General features: G+C 38.3%; 1 protein-coding gene and 1 long non-coding RNA gene across 3 annotated transcripts; one reads left to right on the top strand and one right to left on the bottom strand.

Annotated features, from left to right (window-relative positions):
- The first annotated feature begins 1,684 nt into the window (after positions 1–1,684).
- LOC111239307 lies at positions 1,685–5,686 on the top strand. Of its 2 annotated transcripts, none has more exons than XR_002665855.1 (4): positions 1,685–1,815; positions 3,226–3,617; positions 4,629–4,698; positions 5,219–5,686. It is a non-coding gene; the product is annotated as an uncharacterized LOC111239307 (long non-coding RNA). The 2 variants fall into 2 exon arrangements; XR_002665854.1 differs by having other exon boundaries at positions 1,685–1,939.
- Positions 5,687–13,919: 8,233 nt separating this feature from the next.
- LOC111239310 (claudin-23-like) lies at positions 13,920–15,764 on the bottom strand. The gene has a single exon (XM_022769156.1). It carries the CDS (start codon positions 15,708–15,710, stop codon positions 14,886–14,888), a length of 825 nt encoding a protein of 274 aa, XP_022624877.1. The 5' UTR covers positions 15,711–15,764; the 3' UTR covers positions 13,920–14,885.
- Between the last annotated feature and the right edge of the window lie 2,711 nt (positions 15,765–18,475).

The raw sequence follows: 18,475 nt of genomic DNA, 5'->3' as shown, positions 1-18,475 counted from the left end.
TGGCATGTTCTGGTCTGCCTCGTGGTCTCCTACACAAGGCAGACCCGGAAGCATGTGGAGAGGTGTTATGATCAGATGCTTCAGTGTGAGTGTAAAAATTGTGTCAAAGAAAAAAAAAAAAAAAAAGGTGATGTAGTTTTCTTGTTTGGTCTCATGTTGTGTCATTAATCCTGTGAATTAACACACACACATGAAGTAGAATTGGCGAATGAGTCTGACAGTCAGGACACAAGCTTGACAACAAAACGGTGGACTACCAGTTTTGTACCAGTACTGAACAGTCATACAAACACAGCACAGTTAACAAAAACATTTTGACAACATTTTATATTATGCACAAAGTATTGAAAAATAATGTCCATGTTGTTGCTAATTAGAAATATGTTTCAATGGAAATTTACAGGCAATGCTATTTTCATTTGTCACTCTGTCTGGTTTAACAGGTCTTAAAGCACGAAAAGTTGTAATGTTTAGCGAACACCCAAATATTTAAGGTTAGGGTTTAAATCTTGATCAGAAATGAGTTGTTGGCAAAAGGGCAGATGTGTGTCAGTACCTGATTTGACGGGAAGACGCAGTCTTGCCAGTTTATCCCCCTTATCACTATTAACTGACTTTTCAGACTTCCTCTCTGAGTTATCAAATTTACAAGTAAATAAAGCCAAAATTACAGCATCTTCTCTCTTGATGATTTTATGAGATGGCATCTTGATTATAAAAAAAATTAATTTTAGCAACAGCAGAGCAGCAGCTTGGGAATTAACATGTCGTCTCGATGGGCTGGTTTCAGTCACTATTTCAAACTTGTTCCGTTGTGACGACAGTGACAGGAAAACAAATGAGAACAGCTGTATTGGGAATATGGTTGTAGTAAAACACTATATGTGAGCACAGAGAGGAGGAGAGAAACAAACGGATAAAGAGCTGAAACCGGCTGACACTTGGGATAATGCAAATAGCCTACAACGCAGTCCAGCCTTAGACTAGGTTTTGACCTCATCTTGTTTATATGAAGCTTAAGAATATAAAACAGAATACACAACATTTTCTGACAATTACACAACAGATGATTGGACTGCTGCATGTTCCTCAGGCATGTCAGTGTGCCAGCTGAGTCTTGTTCTAACTAGCCTTCTCCTCCTTCCATCCCCCACTGGTCTGGCAATCACACCTACTGTTCTTCAGAATAATAGTCCTCAGGTAAGGGTGTGTGCATGTTTTTGTGTGTGTGGGTGTGTGTGCGTGCATGCGTGTGTGTATGCCCGTGCGTGCACATTTGTGTGCGTGTGTAAATATGTATATTAGTTCTCAGGTCAATTTGAGGTGTTTAATGTCATCAAACCAAAGCCGTTTTTAACATTTTTACACATAAATTGTACATTACTTTGTCTATTTTATGTGGTGTGTTACTCCTTATTTGACATCCTATGAGCGTGAGCTGTGCCTATATCAGTCAGCGGTTAACTGAAGCATACAATTAGCACTCTTCTTGAGAAATGTAAAGTTGGTACAGGGATATTTCGTGTGAGCGTGACTGTGTATTTGACTAAGCCCATTCAAAGATAAAGCAGAGGGTGGAGAAGGTGATTTTAGGTGTGTGGGTTTGTGGGAAAAAAAAAACAGGCAGGTATTCACAGGTCTCAGCTTTCTTCCTCTTCCCCCCTGCCTTTAGTGGTAGATTCCCTCACTGAAAGAGGAACTTTTTTTTTTTCTTTTTCAAGGTCCCAGGAGCTTGAGCACCGGAGGACTTTACAGGAAAAACTTAAACTCCACAGCCGTACATTTTGGGACGCCACAGCTGCATTCTTTGCTTTTGTGAGTAGATGGGATTTTGATTTTGTTGTATTTTCCTCTTTCACTACATGCCTGCCCTGAAGCCAGTGTTGAACACAATCTTCCTGTGTTGGTGGGAAACCTGAATGACGACATGCTTTGAGAGGTATACTTCAACACCACTACCTTTATCAGTTAGCCTGCTATGCTGAAGAGCTGTGGATAATGGTCAGTCTTGTCTCTTAAATCTTTGAAATGGCTTTTCCACACCAGCGAATGTATTGTATAGGTGGCTGTGATGCAACACTTTGTTTTAGAAGTCAGCTTAAGTCTACCTGGCTCAGAATGGAGTTAGAACATGCTCTGGGTTTCAAAGAGAGCCTAAAATATGTCATAAATGGCATATGGATGTATTATGCTACTCTTTCTGCTATGTTAGTTCACTGTTCAATATACACTTTTTGTTTTTTAAGTTTAGTTGAATCATACTGTGTCCCTTAGCTTACATTGTGTTATTTGCACAAGGTCAATGTTTGTTTAAATAGGAGCTGATCACAGGCCACCCTGGCGCCAGCTGAGTCAGTCATCTTGTTGTTTTTCTAAAATGTCCTGAAAAATATATAAAATATGAAAAATAATATCCTGTCTCTGTTACTGCCAACTACTTAGCGGTGTTTCTCATGTTGAAAGACTAGCTCAAAAAAAAGAAAACACGCTCACATTTTTCGTTATGGCAAAATGTGCAATCCTACAAATTGTCTCTTATAGGGCTGTACGATATACAAAAAAATATCATTGAAATTATTTTGGCAGATATTGCAATTGCAATATGAGTCACAATATCAGTGTTTTTTTTTTTGTTTTTTTGCATTTTCACAAAAACATAAAAATGATGATGATGGGATTTTTGTTGGGAATTGTACCAAACAAACATGTTCTTTTATGTCCAGAGAATATGATTTGTAGGTCAGGGCATCTCTTTATTTATAATGGTATGTTGTGATACATTTTACCAAGTTGTAGCTCCTACAATTTGGATATTGCACTTGGCCATATTGAGATGTTGATAATATTTCAATTTCTTGTTCAGCCTTAGTCCCTTAAACTACTGTGTGCCGGCAGGCTGTCTTGTTTTTTTATTGGACATTTGTTTGTGGTGATTTAAAAGTAAAATATATTTGAGGGCGGGCCGCCACACAACAACGAGCTCACAGTCTGTGTGTGGGCAATGCAATTTCTTTGTAATAATACACCATCTACACATCAACTCCGAAGCTGCCCTACATACACAAAGTATGTTTTGTTTGATTGGTTTGTTGTTTTTTTTACCAGTGTAAAAATAGAAACATAAAAACAAGACTTAGTGCTAAATAAGTCAGTTTTTTGTGATTATTAAAATGAAGCATGAATTCATGTTTCATCTCTTCATCATGTTTCCCTTTTGTGTTTTAGGGTGTGTCTCGTCCATCCATTCATCTCATTCCTCTCCAGTTCTCCTTCCACTCCCTTAATATACCAGTGTTTCCTTCCTTCCCTCCTTCATCCCCATTTTCTGCAATGTCCACCACTTTACCTCCTCCCCAACCAAGAGGCATGGACTACAGCCTCCCCACCTGTGGAGAGACTCGGTGCAATAGCCATGGTACTTGTATTGTTCCTTCTGGTGGTGGTGCCAATCTGGTGTGTGACTGTGACCTGGGCTACCGCGGCGAATCCTGTGAGGATACGGTCAACGGGGCGTTGAGTGTACCACTGACCCTGAGTGTGGTGGGCGTCATCATTGGGGTGCTAATCCTGGCTTTCGTCCTTGCCAAGCTGCGACAGAAGCAAAAGATGAGACACAGGTATTGAAACATATCAGGAGTGCCATGAACAGGATATACAGGCATTTCTGTTGTATTTCTGTTCCATTTGTTGTTCTTCAAGGAATAGTTAAAGGCTTATTTGCTTTCTTATCAAGAGTGAGATAGAAGAATTACATCAATGTAATTTCTTTGCATTAAAAACTGAGCTACACTATACAGTTAGCCTAGCTTAGCATAAGGACTAGAAGAGAAGGGAAATGGTCTGCAGTTACTGCATCCCTTACATTAGTGCAGCTGGCATGAATATTTGGTACTGGTAATAATTAGGGCAATATCTGTGTAGCCGGACAGTAAAAATAGATTGTAATGTTGTAGTTTGGCAGTTAAAAACCTGGGAACTGACATTATTTTAGCACTCAATTTGTTCCTCCATGTAACTCAAAAGAAAGAGCTAGAACAACAGAGAGATACATCTTAGTATGAATCACATGCTAGTTAAGGTTAGCAAGCTAAGCTAAATATATTCCACTCGGATCATGGAAGGTAGTTTACAAAAGGGGAAGTATCTTGTTCAAAACCAAAATCTGTGATTACTGACCATATCGTGCAACCAATGCAATAGCTAGGTTTTTTTAAATTAATATACTATTGAACTTTAGCGCTATGCTAGTTTCCCCCACTTGCAGTCTCACTTCAAAGTGTTGAAGCTATGTCCTGATTCCAGCACTGTACTTTACATACAGGATTGATATCAATCCTGTTATCTCACTCTTGACAAGAAAGCAAATAAGCATGCTTTCTGAAATGTATGATGTTGAGCTATTCCTTTTAATGCTCAGTGGCTGGGAACACTTTCCTGTCTTTTGAACAGTGTGTATATTTAATGCATGCTGAAAGTGGCTATGTGCTAAACAGTGGTTGCTTTATGTTCCCACATGAACAAATATGCTCACCTGTTGTCCCTTCACCTGGTTGAAACAACCAGTTACATCAACATAAGATGAGAAAATGTTCACGAAGTAATTGTATGTTTTTGCCTGTTGTCAACAGGAGAAATGTGGCAGAAAAATATGGCTATAACATTGCTGTGTGATGAGGAGAAATCTCCATTTTATCTCAGGTAAGAGAATGGCTGGAAATATTCATTATTTATAATTTAACATTTTGGGAAAGTGTGTGAGAATAGATGATCTGTATTATTATGCCTTAGGTGAAATTCAGGATTGTAAAGTTTGTAAAAAAAAAAAAAAAAAAATTCTATAATTCAGTTTTAATATAATCATTGTTTTTTTTTGGCATTTTACTGCCACCAACTATCAGAGCAGAATGTGAAATGCCGTGCTCTAATGGACACAAGGATACACATTTTTTGTGCACAAGCATAATACAGAAAAAAAATAACAAATGGGCAGCTAGTGTTGGAATCTCAACATTGCACTACCAGTGGTAAAACTTCCACAAACTACCTTAAGTCACAAAATATATGTATCTAACATCTTTGAGTGTCTAAATGTGGATTTCAGGACAGGAACCATGCAATATTTTTTAATTTATGAAAGACCAGAAACTTTTGTTACTATGGTTAAGAGACAACAAAAAAGAAAAAAGATAACAGTAATTACTTTCTCATTCTCATCCAGGTCAACCATGACATTGTGGCCAGTGACCCTATTGAGCTTCCACAAGCTTTTCTCTGCAGTGAGCTTGCAGTTTGTTTAAGTGGGAATCTTGCAAAAATGGAATCAGGGTTTACTCTTTTACTGTGATGCCTGACCGCTGACTACTCCTGTATGACTAATGCTGCAGCATGCCAGAAACTCCAATACTGAACTTATGAACTGAACTTTTACTCTGCAAGGGAGTTGGCTGAGGGATCAGTCTGTTCTGTCCAACTGTGGGCGACACCCTGATTTACATCGACTGTTTAATTCTGCACACTGCCAGTCCATTGTGATTTATAAAGGAGGTAGTGACAAATAGTGACACAACTTCACTTCTGTAACTATGTTTTACATATTTCAGTCAATGATGGAAGAATCACTTCAATTTATATCCCAGCAGACAAATGGCATGCATGTAACTTACAAACCCCCCCCACCCACCCCAGAGTTCTCAGGTAGTTCATGCATGTGTATAACACTAGCATTTTACCTGGAGAAGTATTTCGACTGATGATGTAATACAGTGCCAACAATGCCAACTCTACAACATCGGAGATAAAAGTTAAAAATGAGAATTCTTAATAAAAATGATTGATACTTGAAAAACATAGTTTTGGGAATGAGGTCTTGTTACTGCCATTATTTGCTTATTAGAGCAATAAAAATATATTTAGATTTCCTGTATAGTGCATTGCATTGTATTATATACCAGCTACAAGTTTTGAACTTGCAATTTACTTATGTTTTTTTTCTTTTCTTTTTTTTTTGCTTATAATTATAGTGTTATTTAAACAGTTGTTAGTATGACTATTTACAGGTAATGAACTATGACTAAAAATAAAACAAAAAACGACCATTTTGGTGTTGGGCCAACCCTGTCTCCTAAAAATATGTTTCTGTACAACTAAAGTGCAAAAGCACATACGTTTTGTACGAAATGTATTTGCAACAGGATTACATTTTCTATTAACATAATGCGGAAATATTGTTAACTTTTATCTTTTGGAAGTCACAAATACATTGATGTTGAACACATCAATGAAATATTCACAGACAACATATTTATTTTCCTTGTTATCTTGCAGTACCATATCCACTTAGTAGTGACTACAGCGTTATTAAACTTTTTATGGTTATGTTTAGGCACTCACAACTTAGGGAAAGATTGTTGTCTGGTTTAATACAGAAAGAAGCAGTTCACAGTTTGTTCATTTACATTGAACCAAAGCCATGATCTTTCCCTAACCTTAACCAAAGTGCTTTTCTTGCCTAAAACTAAACACAGATGGGACTCTGGTCCGCTGCTGTTTATAAATATAGTGCTTCATTCTTTCAAAAAAGTATGTTGCCACTGAACATGATCCAGCCAGAGATATGATTTCCTACAAAACATTTCTGCAAATTGAAATTCAAAATCCTATAGGACAGATAACTGGAAAAGGTTTGAGAGTAAACAAGGACAGAATCATCACAGAAAGTTCATAAAAGCAGTTGTGTCTCTAGATTTCCTCTTGGTTTTCCACATTGTGAGCTTTCATGCTTCCTGTGTCTGTATGCCTTTAAATCAGCCCCTGAGCTATAGTTTCAGATTGAATATCATTCAAATTTGTTTTGATAAACCTCCATACCTCACTGAATAATCAAATTACACTAGCCTACATAACTTGATTAGCCAGTGTTGTGCTTTTATCCGCTGTATTATTTGTTTATTTTGTACACTTCTGACTGAAATACTGTTATATGTGCCATTTTTGTAACTATTCATAACCACAAGCTTTAGCAACATGCATAACTTTTTATAACTTTTGTTCCCCAAACTCTCAGTAAACAAGGAAAAACGGTGATGGTTTTTATTTCCACTAAACACACATTTGGCAGTCTGAGTCTAATCTGGCACCTAATAGGTACAGAAATTACTTTACCAACCAATTATCATCATTGATCCTGGAAAAAAAAGAATCTTTTTAACAGCACTGACCAAGAGAGAAGACAGTGCTATTTCAAGCTCTACCGAAACCAAAATGTGTGTACACACCTCCTCAGATCCTGTTTTGCTTCATTTTAAGATTCCTTTCCTGTCACAGATGTTTGGCACAGGTTTGAAATGTAGCACTGTTTTAATTGTCCTTTGGCTTGATTATTCTTTATGAACAGGTTGTACTGTTATTTTTACATTTACTTTTACTGATTTTATTAATAAGTCTTCTGATGCTATATATTTCTATATCTTGATAATATGATACATCTTTTATACTTCTATGATCTCCTGTCAACTCAGTATAGAACTCTCTGTCTGGGGTAAACTGACTTCTGTATCCACATCCCTACAGTTTTCAAGGATGTCTGCTCTTTTGTTCTATTTCATTGGCATGTATACGTTTTAATTATCTATGCACAAGACAATATTGCTTCACTGTGCTGTGCAGGTCTTCAACATTTTGAATAAATCCATCAGTGCAGCTGTGTTACATTTATTTTAGATGTATGTTCTCTAGCTTTCAAATAAAATGTACAAACACCCCAACAACAAGTCAGTAACTACTGGATAAATGCCATATATGTGTGTAAATAAAGTCACTGACATGGTCAAGTTTGATTTCCTTTAGTCAGTACCTCAGGTAAGATTTGCAGGTTTTTGCCAGAAAATTAAAAGAAGAAGAAAAAAAAAGTTTCCTTAATATCATGAGTTATTTGGAGCTCTGTTAGACTTTACATGAAACACATGAACAACTATTGGATTTTATTTGGACGATCAATATTTAGTATCAGTTTACAACTCAGTGCATAACTTGTCTCATCAGACTGTCTCTTGTTATTATAAGAAATCCATTAACTTGCCAAAGGTACTGTATATTATTTTATAAGGAAATGTTATCTAAAAGTCTTAAGTTTAGTATCAACATTTGACATATTGATAACAAGATATCAATAGTATTATTTATGTCAACCAAGTAATAGTAATCCAAAGTAATTGTTTTGTCACTTTCATTATTAAGTTGTTACAATGTTCTTCCAGACTGCTGTAAGGTGTTAATGTATATGAACAGTAACAACAGACAGCTGTCAGTCAGTGATGTTGCTATGTCACCTGTAATGAGCTATATTATTATCACATATATACATTATCTGGATATATGAAGATATAAGTTTATAACCTATTTGAAATACTCATAGTAACATTTGTATATGTACATATATTGAAATTATCTGTGATTAACTTTTTATATGGTATAACGTGTTGCAAGCATAGACTATTTGTTGGACCCCAATGTATATAATATCAATATACTGACCGGCTTTGGGATGGATCTATATGTAACATGTCTACAATATAAGCAAGCATACATAAATATACATATGCCATGTGAAACAATTTCCAATAGTTTGTGTTGTTTTTATTTTATATGTACATATATTTTATATATGGAAATTCAATATATGTACATATATTACATTTGCTAAACAGCTGCATCCAGGAACCACCTAGTCTGGATTTTGATAAAACTAATATCTTAATAACCTTTATTTAACCATTAGATTTTATTCAGAATCTTTCATTATTTTCAAAAACAAGTTTAGAATGTGACAGAATGGAACTGATGTCATAGAGCAGTATATAGAACTTTCTGACAGCAGAACAAGACAGTTGATCAGTGTGTGTAGAAACTTCAGACAGTGCAGACGCATTATAATATTTTGTCGACATTTCAACTTTTAATTTTCAAACTGCAACAAACTTGCTTTTGAATTTGATCTCTCTCCATTTATTGTAAACTTGTTGTGCTAGAGTTACATTGTGACTAAACATTGTGTTCACATCCATCCTCTGTTGTTTTCCTCCCAGCAACAGGTGTCCCATCTTATGATGGCTTCAAAGATGTCCTCCACTGCATGTGCCCAGGAAGACCAGTTAGTCCCGGGAGGCTGCCTTGCCTCTGGATCCTCCCGGGACCAGCTCCAGTCTTTCCTGGGAGAAGGCGGTTTTGCAAAAGTTGCAAAATGCACCAGGATGGATGACATGAAGACCGTTGCCATCAAAATATTCAAGGACAAAGGTTGTATTGTTGAGGCAGCAAATGCAGAGGTAGGAAAAAGTCTTGCCTAACTGGAAACCTGGACATGCTTATCAAAGTTTTTCATTGTGTACCATTTTTCTGATAATACTTTGTACAGAGGTTCCATCGACTGTATTTGGAGAAATACTTAAAATAATATGTACTGCCTTGTCTAAACTTGTGTCAAGCTAATATAAAGTCTGTGACCTGTCATATATATCCCCAGTTGGCTGCACTTCGGAAACTCAAATCGCTGAATGCGGACAAATGCAACCCTGTCCAGTGGTACCAGATTTTCACCAACAGAGGACATATTTGCCTCGAGTTTGAACATCTGGATAAAAGTCTTCACGATTTCATGCAGGAAAGATACTTCCGACCTCTCCCTCTGAAGGAGATAAGACCGATTGTCCAGCAGGTATGTCCTACTGTTTTCCTCTCTGCCTTATAAAACAGTTTGAAAATAGATATTGGTGGAATATTGTTGAAATTAGTATTAAATGTATGACTTTAAATCCTTTTCAGCTCGCCAACGCACTCTATTACTTGAAGGCTGCTTGGATGATGCATGCAGACCTCAAGTTGGAAAACATGATGTTGGTCAACCATCAACATGAGCCCTACCGGGTCAAAGTGATTGACTTTGGCCTAGCCTGTGACGTTTCGTCTGTCACACTCTGTCTCCTGCTCCTTCAGCAGCTTGTCTGTCTCCTGCTGTTGTTTGGGGATCTGCTGCCGGGCCTGAATGTTGTAGGCCTGCCGATCTCCTTCCGTGATCCTGAATTGTCTTTTCAGTTTGGCTGTCTCTGATTCTGTACCATCAGTATCCATCTCAATGCTGTCTGAGTGCTCACTTGTTGCCGATCTTCCTCGAGCCATGGTTACGCTGGGCTCGACAGCTGAACGTTTAAAGAGTAAAAGCCCAGTGAACCTCTCAGGATAAACAGAAGGCGCCCAATAGCCTGAGTTGTTAGCATCCGTTGCACAACCATGATGCACTGAGCGCTCTCTGTCTCTCTATCTCTCCCTCCCTCTCTCTCTCTCCTCCTTCTCTCTCCTCCCTCACCCCCTCTTTCTCCTCTCAAACCCAACCGGTCGAGGCAGACGGCCGCTCACCCTGAGCCCGGTTCTGTTGGAGGATTCTTCCTGTTAAAAGGGAGTTTTTCCTCCCCACTGTCACCGAGTGCTTGCTCTTTGTGGGAACTGTTGGGTTTCTCTCTATAATAAAGTCTCGACCTTACCCTGTAAAGTGCCGTGGGATAATGTATATTAAATAAATCAAGTTGAAATTAAATTTAAAATAATTGGAGGAGCAGGCCAGCCGAGCACCGAACACCACCACCACAATGCACGTCCGTCATGCAGCACCATGATGGAGAGTCCGGCTCAGTCAGAATTGAAAAGAAAAAGCATCTGATGATGAAAATGTGCAGCCTAGAAAAACAGCCAATTATCCTCTGAGCCCTGGTGAGATAATGACTAAAAGAGATGCATGGCGTGTTTAGAGGGCAGGGGCAGAAGATGTAAGACAATGTACTCTAGGTGGATGTTACATTCTCTACCTTGCTGGTTAGGAAATGTAAATTATATGAAGTGTAAATTATTCTTCATGTTGTCCTGTCTTCTTTCCTAATATGTATAGAGTGCTGCAAGGATGATGTATTTTTGTAGGCCAACCCGTAAGTTAGCATCACCCTGGTTCCCCCGTCCAAGAGCCGATGGGAAATGGGAAAAAGAAAAGTACACTATCATAATGGGATAGACTAAATCAAACATGGAAAGAAACTGTTAAATACTCTAAATGATATAATGATATCAGTTTGAAGATGGAAGTCTGTGGTTAATTTTGGCAGCACTTAATATTACTGTATTTAGATTTACAGTAAAATCTTCCCAGAATGCATTGGAAATCTACAGTGACTACAACTAGAATACCACAATAATACTGTGAAAACAACAAAAATCATTTACAGTGTGGCTTGTTCACACACTAAAGCATGAACTGTTGCCTGTTTAAACTCTGTCTGGGATCCAGTGACAAGATAGCATGAACGTCAGTGTTTACTAAACTCAACAGGGGCCAGGATAGGGACTGACTGATCTGCACTGATGCAAGCTGTCCACCTTACAGTGTTTGTTATATGAGAAAATATGTATCCGTTTCAACAAGGAACTGGAAGGATCATCCATGAGGGCGACACCATGGTAACACCTGCTTTCCTATTAAAGAACAGACTGACTTTGCACACGTGTTTTACAGAAAGAAGAGCATGTTGAAATCATGGGGGGAAATGTTGGTGGTATTTTGACATATGCTAAATTATTAAAGGGAAACTCAACTCATTTTACTCATGATGGCCAGATTAGTAGGCTACAACTTCTACTTGGACATTTAAAAATCAGGGAGGGTGTAATGGAAAGATGCTACTGATTGCGTAATGGTAAATATATTTTTGGTGTGACTCATACTTGGGACTAAAACTCAGGGTATTTCAGGCTCTAATGCAATTTGGACAGTTTTTTAATTCATTTCTTGTGAGTCTCCCAATTTGCAAAATGCAATACTAAATCACTGGATTACAACTTTAATATGTTACATATTTATATGCTGCTTACATTTAGGATTTTAAGCCACTCACATGTACTTTGGCAAGCTGAAAATAAGTCTGCTCTTTCTGGTGTCTCATAATTTATCATTTTGTCTCCCAATAGTAACAGCACATTTGTAATGCTTTGATACATTGCACTGTACAGGACTGATGATGCAGGAATTTTAATGAACCCAACTGTGATAAAAAAAAGTTCTTATGGAGTTGATGTGCCGCCCTTGTGAATAAAGCCTATTAGACTCTCAGGGTTGATCATGCAGACTATAAATAAGACCATAATTTAAAAAAGTGATGTCCTTTGTCACATCCTAAACACTGCAGCTGTCATTACCCCACCTACGTCCAACCATTATATTATGAGTCAGTGCATTCTATGTGGCAATTTTATGGACAGTCGTGTGAACACAAGAAACACAACACAGCTTGAAATCCTCCTTCAGAAATCGACTCAAATGAAGAAGTTAGTGAATACAACCTTTTTTTTTCTTGGCTAGGGTCTGTTATTATTAGCATGAGAGTAAAGAATTAATTCTAATTAATATTAACAGTAACTGTGGAGACAGTAGCACATTATTGTCACTCATCCGATGGCCTGTTTTCATATAGAACCACGGCAGAGGAAGTGGGGCTGAAGTGGGCAATACAAACTCTTTCAGAATAAAACTCTGATGCAGCATTATCTGAACCTGATACATCCACTGAAAACAATGACGTCTGATGATTACGCTTTCTCATGAATTGGACTCTTCTTTCTACACAGTAAAAAGTGAGTATTTTTAATTACTGCTATCAGTCTAATTGGCTGCTTTATTGCATCCTTTTTATTTTGAGAACCTGTACATAATCTGTATTATGCTTTCTTTATGACAACATTCAATGGTTATACTGCTTTGTCAACTCAAGAATGATACATTATACATCTTGCATATTATGCCACAATTAGGAGGATTTTCCATTTCAGTTTACTTTTAATTTGTTGCAAACTTTGTAACACTAATAAGAAAATGTATTTTGAAGCATTGTTAAAGTAGAGGGAATTGGTTACCATAGGATGGCACATTGGCTGTTTAACTAAACAATCTTTTTGTGTAAGAAAAAAAATTCTACTTCATTTTTGTAATAACCACAGCTTTTTCCATTCCACATTTTACTATGCATTTTCCATCTGCTGATCCACTCACATGACGGTGTCAGTGCTTTGCTCCAGAGTCTGTGCCTCAGAAGGCAAAAAAACAACAAAACTGCTAAGCGCATTGTAGCTCAGCTGTCATTGGCTGTGGCATGTAACAGGTCCTGCAGGGAGAACTGCATTATGATTTCCTGGAGGCCAATTTAACTACAAAAGACTTACCAGGAGCTATACAGGGACAATTGTTCACTACAGTGTTGCCTTGTGTGAGATGTTAAGCCAGTTTAAACAGAAGAGGTAATGCTGCTAGACAAGTGGCGCAAATAAACCAACCTCTCAAACCGGTCTGGCTACATTGTCAGTATGGTTTTAAACTGAGCAGACTGGATGGCAAAGAAAGAAAAACACCACTGTAAAGAGTAGTCTGTTTGTACGTGTGTTTGAACAGTGTCCATTATGACTTCTCCCCTTCCTTTTGTTTATGAATCTGTGGCAGTGCAGGAAGCCATCACACTATATGGTTACAGATGATAAAGTACGTTATACTTTGCTTCTCTGAAATATGAACTTTTTTACAATTCTTGCACTAAAGGCAGAATTTGAACCTTTCTTGAGCCCTATGGGCGTGATGTGTTTGCATCAGTCAGACACTTAATGCACTTAACAGGGAAAGTCCTTAGACAAGCCTAAATCAATATGGCTCTCAATTGATGTTTTTTTCTTGTTTCACCCCTGCTTTTTAGAGTTCTACATTTCTTGTTTTTTTTAAGTTGTATTTTCTTTACATGCACTTCTGCAGTAAAATATAAAATATTCAATACTTTTCAGCCTTGTCTCCACCCAAGCAAAACAAAAAGAGTTCAACGATAAAGAGACTCAGTCATCTGTTATTCAGAAACACAGTGCACATTTAATAAAATAGCACTTGTATCACAGAGCATTGAGGACAATATCATCAACCTCAACCGGTGGCCCAAAAAGGTCGGCCGTAATTGTAAAGTGCATAAGAATACAGTATTTACAATAAAATCTGAAAAAAAAAAAAGAAAAAGGTTTATGCATCAGCCAATGAAACAGACAAATGTAAAAGCTTCCTTAAAGGTGAGAATATTTACAATTGGAGTTCAGCATCACTTGCAGAAGGCAAACTTCAACTTTACATCAATTTATCTCAGCTGTACTAAACAGTGTAGCTTTTGTTCACTGGTAAAGTAACACAGAATCCTTCACGTTCCAGACTTTCTTCATGGCAGTCTCTTTCCACTGTAATATTCAATAACTGCACAGCTTGAGGCACACATCTGTCTTACTATAAAGAATACAATTAATCATAATGAAGCTAAGCCTATAATTAGTCTCATCCTTATAGCCACAGCTGTCACTCAAACATCAAACATATTACTCTTTTATAGATGCGGGCCTTCAAGTATTACTGTCCTACACTGGTGAAACACTGTAATACTCAGAGGCATTTAAAGTGATTCTGCTTCACGTAATAGTGAGTTTACACCTTGTATTTTATAATATTTAAGGTATTTGATCTCTTGATACCACTGAAACATTCATTTATGGTCTCACAGTAATCAGTCAACAATGAGTGTATAGGGTGACTTTAGGTATTAGTTCAAGTTCACAATCTCTTCCAGAATATTATAAATGATTTCAGTTTTATTGTAATCATCTCTAGTATTGTTTTACTACAGTGGTCCAGATACATAATGCTTAAAGTCATCCTAATTACCATTGCTTCTTTATGGAATCTTTGCCAGTCTCAGTTCCTCTCAAGTTGTTTTCCTTTTCCTGTGGGTTTTTTTTTTGTTAAATAATGTCTCCAGATGTGGGAGATGTGCTTCTCATAGGTCGGCATCATAAGGTCTACCAGCGTAAGAGGTGTTGACTGACCGAACTGCGGGGCTCTTGGCCCGGGGGAAGGACACATCATCATCCATGGAATCCCTGGAGTATGGGACGCTGCTGGCGCTGCTCCTGGCCCGGTCCAGGGTTGGCACATTTACGCGTCTCGGCGGCGGCTTCTGGTGGCTAAACCGGTCGCCCATGACTTCATCAACCCGTGTCTCCCCTCGGTTCTTTCCTCCGCAGCAACGGCAGATCCCGATGAACATGACGAAGCCGCCCAGGATTTCAAAAATCCCGCCGATGTATCCCAGGATGATGCAGTAGCCGACGCGCACGTCTGTGAGCGCGGTCACCGATGTGATGTCTTCGAGGATGTGGGTGTACCAGGCGATGGGGATGATGGTCATGACGCCTGAGAGGAAGATCAACAGTCCGCCCAGGCCGGCCACAACCCAGTTAGGCCTGTCTTTCCAGCAGCGGACCCCCGGGATGGCCACGGCCAGCCCGATTAGAGTCACGATGAGGGAGGCTACCATCAAACCCTGAGCGACATTAATGATCTGCTGGTTGAAGTATTCGGTATCCTGCAAGTTGCACTCCTCTCTCGTGGAGGTCGAGGTGGCCCTGCAGATGTCCCAGATGCCTTGCTGGATGAACTCGTCCGGCGGGAGGGTGGTGGGGTGGAGGGTCCTCCAGTTTGGCGCCACAGTGGCGGTCAGGTCCAAGATCCAGCCACAGGGAGCCAAGACCATCCCGAAGATCAGGATGCCCGGGGTACGCAGGGACAACCGGATCCATTCCTCCGTTGATCGCGTCGGCATGATTGCGGCTGCTGTTGAAGTGCGTGCTCTTACTTCCAAACTGACTTTAGTAATTTAGACTCAAGTGTTTTGACAGCCCCAACAGCTGGCCTTAAAAAACAAGTCCGACTGAAACCTGCCGGTGGGCGTGGCTTCAGCCTTACCTGTCTGCCTCTGTCCCCAAATAGGACAGGTGTGGCGCGCCATGCGCCATCCTCACCCGCAACAGCAAAGGCGGGGAGAGTTTCGACGAGGCAGTTATCATGCAAATCTGTGATACGTGATAAACGACAAGCAAAAGAGCAACCAGTCAGAGAGGCGCCAGCATCATCAGCTTGCTCAAATTTCAAAATAATAAAATAACTTTAATATTTACAAACCTTTGATAAGTTACCCAAGTTGTTCCTTAAACGTTTTTATTGCATTAATAAAGGATTATAGTCTTAGGATACTGTTGAAATAGGCCTAAAATAGTCAAAAGTGTATGTAATATAAAGGAATGGACAGGTTACCACATGAACCAAAACAAATAAAATATATAATATAATCACCCACAAGGCTTGTGGGTGATTATATTATATATTACTCTTAGAGATTGAAGTGCTTTCTTATTTTGGAGAAGTTCGTTACAATCAGGTTTAGAAGAACAAGCCACACTCCTAGATTTGAAAAAAAACCCCACTATGGCAGTGTGGGAACTGTTTTGACAAGAATGTAGTTCTGCAGGAACCTTCAGGTCCAATACCTCCCTGCCTCTTTGTCTCTCTCTGTTTTCTTCTTCCCTCATTCTGTTTATCTCTATCTACATATATCTGTTTCTATTTATCTCTTTGTTTATTCTTGCTTTTTATCTCTTTTTCCATCTATGTTCACACACTTTATCAACTTTATCAATCCCACAGGAAAGAGGTCACGTTTCTAAGGAAATGAGAACAGCTGATGATTGGCCCCGAGACTTACTGTTGGAAATGACCTTTTCTCAGCTTTTAGTGGTCATCATCCATTAAACACCACATTAGATTTTTACTCCACTATGACAAGTTTTGTGATTAACTGCCATGTGTGGAGTCACCAAAATAGATATTCCTACATGACTTGTATTAACTGCTTTTTTTCAGTGGGAAAGGATGAGAGTTTGACCTTAATGTCGTCTGCAGTTTAGTTACCAGCAGCCTCTGTGCCAGCGTCAGTAAGTCACTAAGTGCTGTTATCAACTTTTCAAGTTTGTGTATTTTCTGTTTGTACAAGTCAAGGACATAAAACAAATTTTCTTGACTCTACAAATTCAAATTCAAATCTCATGTTCTTGAAGCTGCTGGGATCATTTTGCTTTTGTGTTCTGTGAATTGTTTTTCAGGTCAGGTTTGAGCTTTGACACACAAATAACAATTGGAAGAAGTATGACAGGTATGTCGCCTAACCAACCAGACAGAACTTTGCATACTAATCCTCTGACACCACAGTCGACTTTTATTAAGCTGAGTCACTGTTGTAGCAAGTATAATGTGATCAGCTGTTCAGCTTGTGGCGCTTGTGCATACACTTATAAAGCAAAGAGGATCAGTTGTGAGAATTGTATATTTTCACATTTAATTGTCATTTTGGTGCTGATACCTGATACCACGAACCCAACCACAGCACTACTTCAGCGTATGAACCAGCTTGTAGCCTGAGCTCCTCAGGCAGAGGTCTCTTAGTTGTTCCTGAGGCAAAGCTAAAAACTATAGGTGACAGCTTTTGCAGTCAGTGCCCTGAAACTATGGAATAAGCTGCCTGAGGAAATCAGGTCAGCAGAATCAGTGACCTCTTTTAAATCTCTTTGTAAAACACACTTTTATCATACAGCCTTTATTAATTGTACTTGTCTACCCGAGGAAAATTTGTCTCTGCGTAATAGATTTTATGGTTTGTACTCTTACTCTTACTGTTGAATTTGTATTTGATTCAGCTTTTATTGTCCACATTACTCAACTCTTTATTTTTTATGGTTTTATTGATTTTTACTGATCGCCCTCTTGCTGGCGATACTGCCTTTGGTTTATTTGCGCTAATACTCCGACACATTAATTGTACTTCTGATTTGCTTCTTTTAACTCTGTTGACTTATATAACCTGCATGTTTTATTCTGCTGCCTTGTGTAAGGCACAATGTAACGTGGGTTTAGAAAAGTGCACTATAAATAAAGATCATTATTATTGTTATTATTAGTTCCATTACATCTATGTTGTAGATGTATTTTAGGCTTAAATTAATTACATTATCTGTATCTTAAAATGATGAGATTCTCCAAATGTGCATAGGCCTATGTTTCCTCATACCTTTTCTGATAGTAATGACAGAAAGCTAACTCCTGCACGGGGCTTTGAGAGGGTAGGCCTAAGTCAAAATATTGAGAAAGTTACCCCTTAAATTGAGATACTAAGTCATTTTTTCATATATATATATATATATATATATATTTATTACATTGACAGAAATGAAACTTCTATAACATACTCTATGGAAAAGCATTGCTTACAGTTTTCCCAAGTTCTTCTAGGAAGCTTGACTCTTTCTTTTTATAAATGGAAAAATAATAATCTTGGTCAGTGTGTTTGCTTTTGAAAGTATTGTTTTTACATTATTCTAGACAGTTTTGGAAAATGAGTATGCACATCTTACAGTAAGAGGGTATTATCTATACTCTTAAACTGCATCTTAATGTGATATTGATACCTTTTTTTGTAGCATATTACAGTTGACTTAGTCTGTTTATGCCATTTGTAATTATTGTTGTATCAGTATT

Source organism: Seriola dumerili, unplaced genomic scaffold, assembly GCF_002260705.1.
Source record: "Seriola dumerili isolate Sdu_G_001 unplaced genomic scaffold, Sdu_1.0 BDQW01002273.1, whole genome shotgun sequence".
Classification (NCBI taxonomy): Eukaryota; Metazoa; Chordata; class Actinopteri; order Carangiformes; family Carangidae; genus Seriola; species Seriola dumerili.
This window is presented reverse-complemented; position numbering and strand designations above follow the sequence as displayed.